Below are 5,413 nucleotides of genomic sequence, written 5' to 3'. Positions count from 1 at the left end.
CCTTCTGCATAGGAAAAAAAAAACTCTAACCTTATTCGTTAAATCAACAACAGCAACAAAACCACGATAAAATAACCTCCACATCCGGTAAAATCATTCTCGTCATCGTCATCGTGACGTCACCACCCTCATCGTGACGTCACCATCCTCATCGTGACGTCATCATCTCATTATCGCCGTTGCAATTATGACGTTGTTACCATCGTCATTACGACTGCGTCCTCTTCAGCGTCAAGATGTAATTATCATCATCTTCGTCGTGACGTCATTACGGTGATCAAAGTCATCTTTGTCATTAAAATCATCCTCATCGTCGTCGTCAGATCATCAACATAATAACAATAATAATAATAATAATAATCATTAGCATCCCTGACGATTGTTAACTACTATTAATTAATTAATTAATTAATAATTACACGGTATTGATAAATAATGATAGTAAATTAATTAGAATCATCATTATTTTAACACCTTTTTTATTATTATTACTATTATTATTACAACTATCATAATGTCATCATCATCACCATCGTCATCATGTTTAGAAATCGCTTATTTCGTAAGAAAATATACAAAAAATAATCACACACACAAACACATACAACACATAAACAAACACAGATATACGCTTTGCACGCACACAACTGCACACACGTACACGAGTTCATACGTATTAACGTCCGAATATTTTTAATGAAAATTTTTAATTTAAATTTTACTCCGGCTGTTTAGAGTTGTTACTTCATTGTTATTTCTGTTCTTATTTATATTTCAATTATTATTTGTTTGAATAATTACGTATTTTTGGTTATTTTTTTTCATATTAAAATCAAATAAAGCAGATTCAAACAAATTGTTCATCATTATCTCAAGACATGACCTCAAAATCTACTTTATTATTGCTGTTGTTGCTGCTGTTGTTTTTATTATTATTGTTGTTGTTGTTTTTGTTGTTTTTGTTCTTATTATTATTGTTTTTATAGTTGTTGTTTTTCTTCTTACTATTATTATTTATGTTGTTATTGTTGTTGTTCTTTTTCCTAATTATTGTTGTTGTTGTTGTTGTTGCTGCTGATAGTGCTGATAATGTTGTTGTTGTTGTTGATAATGTTATTGTTGATAATGTCGTTGTTGTTGTTTTTGTTGTTGTTGTTCTTATTATTATTATTATTATTGTTGTTGTTGTTTTTTTCTAATTATCTTTGTTGTTGTTGCTGATAATGTTGTTGTTGTTATTGATAATGTCGTTGTTGTTGTTGTTGTTGTTGTTTAATATTTTTGTTCGTTGCCCGAGGCTCGCTGTCGTCGTGGTCGCCGATGTAAAAAGAGAAAAAAATTATGCTGTGTCTTGTACGTTGTCTGCTATTGTTTGTGTGTGTGTGTGTGTGTGTGTGTGTGTGTGTGTGTGTGTGTGTGTGTGTGTGTGTCTGTTTGTATGTGATGATGATGATGATGATGATGACGACGATGATGATAGTGATGATAACGATGATGAATAATGATGATAATAACAAAAATAATAGAAGTACCAAAAACAAAAGTAGCGAAACAAATTTTTTCCCACAGCAAACCTGGCGTCCCATTCCTGCAACAACATCCAACAACAACGACAACAACAACAAAACCATCCAGTCGGCATCCAGCAATATAGGTCAGATTAATGACGTTGTGATGACCCAGAAAAAATCTCCGGCGAATGAGAGCACTCGAAACGAGGTCAAAGTAATTGATATCACCAGTCAGGTTGACCTTTGCCATGCTAGAGGTCAGATGTTGTGATGATGGTGGTGGTGGTGATGATGACGACGATGATGATGATGACGTGGGTGGTGATGATTGATGATGATGGCTACTATTGCGCAATGGCATGGTTCGAATACTGCCTGTCCGATACCCAAAGACCATCACACGCGGATGTGTATGGAGGTCGTGTGGTGTGGTGTGGTGTGGTGTGGTGTGGTGTGGTGTGGTGAGCATGGTGTACATTCTTCCTTTCTGGAAGGTTCAATTATGAGTAGAGGATGACAGAGTTTGGTTTATGAGGAATAAAAACTCCCTCGCTAGTAATATCATCTTCATCGTCACTACCATAGCCACTCCAGTGTTCAACAGTGTGGCGAGTGATTCGCCTTACATGTCTCCGATGTTACAGCAACAACAACATTCGCAACTGCAACAACCACATCTGCAGCAACAGTCTTACCAGCAACAACAACAGCAACAGAGACAACAACATCTACATCAACTACAAACATTCTCGCCACACAATTTCCCGCGACAACAACAACATCAACAACAACAACTCCCATTCCAAATACTGAAACTTCAACAACAAAAGCAACCTAGACAACCCGATTTTTCAACACAACAACAACAATATTATCAACAGCAGCAACAGTATCATTATCAAAACTTCCCGCAACAACAACAGCTTTACAATGTTAAATCTTCTTATGTTGGTACTATCATAAAATGGCTTAAGACAGCTTTATACATGTGCATATGCACACACACACACACACCCAAACACACAAAGACATGTGTGAAATACATACACAATGCATATGTCTTTTGTACGTATTCGCATACATACATATATACATACACACACACACACACACAAACTAACGCATATATATATATATATGAATTACATTGTCTTTTTCAATTTTTATTTCAAGACCAATTTTAGTTAACCAATTAAACCGCTCGTTAAATCATCTGGGCATTCTTCCTTCGCTTCTTCACAGCGTATAAAGTGGAGTGTGAATATTGCTTATTATTTACGTATTTAATTTGTTTGTTTTTTTTTGTTTACGGCGACCATTTTTCAACGGCCATACTTCCTCCTCCGCATTTTGCCGCTTCCATGTTTTTTTTTATATTCTTTGTTTTCTCACAATTCCTTTTTAGTTTTAAATTTTTAAAAATTAATTGTTTAGCGGATATTTTTTTTATACAGCGACAAAAAATTTGTTTCACCAAAAACAGGGGATGTCAACCATTGGCCCGCAACAACTTTGCAACACGTTGTCTAGGCAACAAAAACATCAACAACAACAACAACAATTGTTGTTATCATCTGGGACGGATGATGTCTTGTTGGTATCAAAACACAAACCACCAACGACGACAACAACAACAACAACAGTGACGAGCTTATTGAATGCAACACCTTCCCAACAGCAACAACAACAACGCAGAGACATTTTAAAAACATTTGTACCCTACCCAACACTCAACAAAAACTCAACAAATGTTGCCAACAACAACAGTAACAACGATTTACACTGCAACGCCACAGCAACCGTTGCAAAAAATATGCAACAACAATATCAACAACATCAACAATTTTCAACTCGCAAATCAAACAACAAAAATAAAAACGACATCAACAAAGACGATGCAGATGACGACGACGACATTAATGGTGATGGCGACACCGATGACGACGATGATGACGTAGACAACCAAGATGGCACCAGTTATATTTATGACGAAAATTCTGCTAGATATTTTAGAACTTCCGCTTTTAGTGGTACCACCACTGCTGTCGGCGTAACTTCTAGCATTGAGAACACCACTGGTGTTATTGGCTGTGGCATCGAAGGTGAAGGTCGTCAGGGCAACATAAGACCTGGCGCCCACGCTGGCTATGAGCTGCTTAATTTGAAGGACAGTTACGTTTGAAAAGACAATATGTTTGTGTGTGTATATATATATTCATATATTCATATTTATAATTATCATTTTACGTTTTCATATTATTCATTCATTTGTATGTTCATTCATTTGTATTTTCATTCATTTGTATGTTCATTCATTTGTATGTTCATTCATTTGATTGTTCATTCATTCGTTCATTCATTCATTTATTCATTCGTTCATTCATTCATTTATTCATTCGTTCGTTCGTTCATTCATTCATTCATTTGTTTGTTCATTTTTTCATTTATATGTTTGTCTACAAAAAAGTGTTTGTATTAATTTAGGGTACGTGTGTAGAAATATGTATGTGTGTTCTCCGTTCATACGTTTGTTCGTATGTACGTACGTACAGTGCATATTTGTACTCTTCGGAATTTTGCTATGTATGTGTTTGCATACAAATCCGGGTTTACCAACAGACAGATGAGATGGGTCAAAATTTGTGAGGACCCTTATTTTGGTTTTATATTTTCACAAATTTTTGTTAACTTCAATATCGACCTTAACATTTAATTGAGTGGTTTTGCAAAATCTTTACCATGTTTGATCTTTCAGCAGAGTTTTCAAAAAAACGGAATCTCGCTCAATTTGATGTAGAAAATGAACATGCAAATGTCTATTTACTTGTCGCGAGTTGTCAAATTCAAATTTCCAAATTTAAAATATTGCTATTGTTACCTGAAATATTAACATATAACAAATATCAGTTTGCTGTTTTTTGTTGCATATAATTGAAAATTTCTTAGCTTTATAAACTCTTGTCCATACAATCTGATGAAATGGATTTAAGTTCTGCTTACCGTCAGAATCAAAATAGTCGTCGGTTTAAAAACATGCAGCGGAAAAAAATTGAGCTTGTTAATATTTTAAAATTATAATAACCAATGGTTAGAAACGTTCAAACATTTTTAAGAAACATACCATACATTGAAAAAATACGTTTAATGTTATTTGGCAAAATCAAAAATATACCCCGAAATTACCAAATTTGTTTATCAATTATCGGAAATTTTAAAAATTTGAAGAGCATTGAGGTCAGGGAAATAAAATTTTACTTGGGTGGCATTGATATGAAAGACTTAGAAAGAGATTCTTGTAATATGAAAAACTGAAAAGCTTAAACAACCCTCTAATTGATAAAATAGTAAGTAAAGAATACTGTAGCAATCACTTAATATTGATTGATACATCTTTTAGTATATCCTACGCTTTAATCTGTATTATATATGTCCCTTTATTATGAATGACCAAAAGAATAAAAGAAAAAAAAGAAAAAAGAAAAAAATGTAAATGTGTTAATGAATCATACAAAAAGGTGTCGTGTGAAATTCATTGTTAAATGTTTTTTAATGGCTGTTTCATTTAGCGTTACGTTCTATCCAATATATTTATCTGCTTATTTAAATATTTATTATATATATATATATATATATATATATATATATATATATATATATATATATAATTCTATTTTCATTTATATTCATTAAATTATACATTTAAATTAATTTCAAGTTTTAAGCATTAAAGATACATTATAAAACAAAACAGATATTCAAGAGCATAGTTGTATGTATGTGTTATATAATTAAATAAATAAATAAATATATATATATATATATATATATATATAATAATTATTGATTATAATTATTTATAGTTATTTATTTGATGTGTCAATTTTGAAGCATTGTCGTATAAA

The 5,413-nt window shown here is 32.6% G+C and overlaps 1 protein-coding gene across 1 annotated transcript in view; it reads left to right on the top strand.

The window, feature by feature from the left end:
• Window positions 1-3,693, top strand: part of HELRODRAFT_194557 (hypothetical protein) — a gene marked incomplete at both ends in the record, with an annotated part of 4,762 nt that extends 1,069 nt beyond the window's left edge. The window contains 3 exons of the mRNA XM_009032570.1: window positions 1,636-1,768; window positions 2,097-2,462; window positions 3,155-3,693. Coding sequence (XP_009030818.1) covers window positions 1,636-1,768; window positions 2,097-2,462; window positions 3,155-3,693 — 1,038 coding nt within the window. The remainder of the gene's footprint in view (window positions 1-1,635; window positions 1,769-2,096; window positions 2,463-3,154) is intronic.
• Window positions 3,694-5,413: the final 1,720 nt, after the last annotated feature.

The sequence above is a fragment of the Helobdella robusta genome (genome assembly GCF_000326865.2).
Source record: "Helobdella robusta unplaced genomic scaffold HELROscaffold_83, whole genome shotgun sequence".
Lineage (NCBI taxonomy): Eukaryota > Metazoa > Annelida > Clitellata > Rhynchobdellida > Glossiphoniidae > Helobdella > Helobdella robusta.
This window is presented reverse-complemented; position numbering and strand designations above follow the sequence as displayed.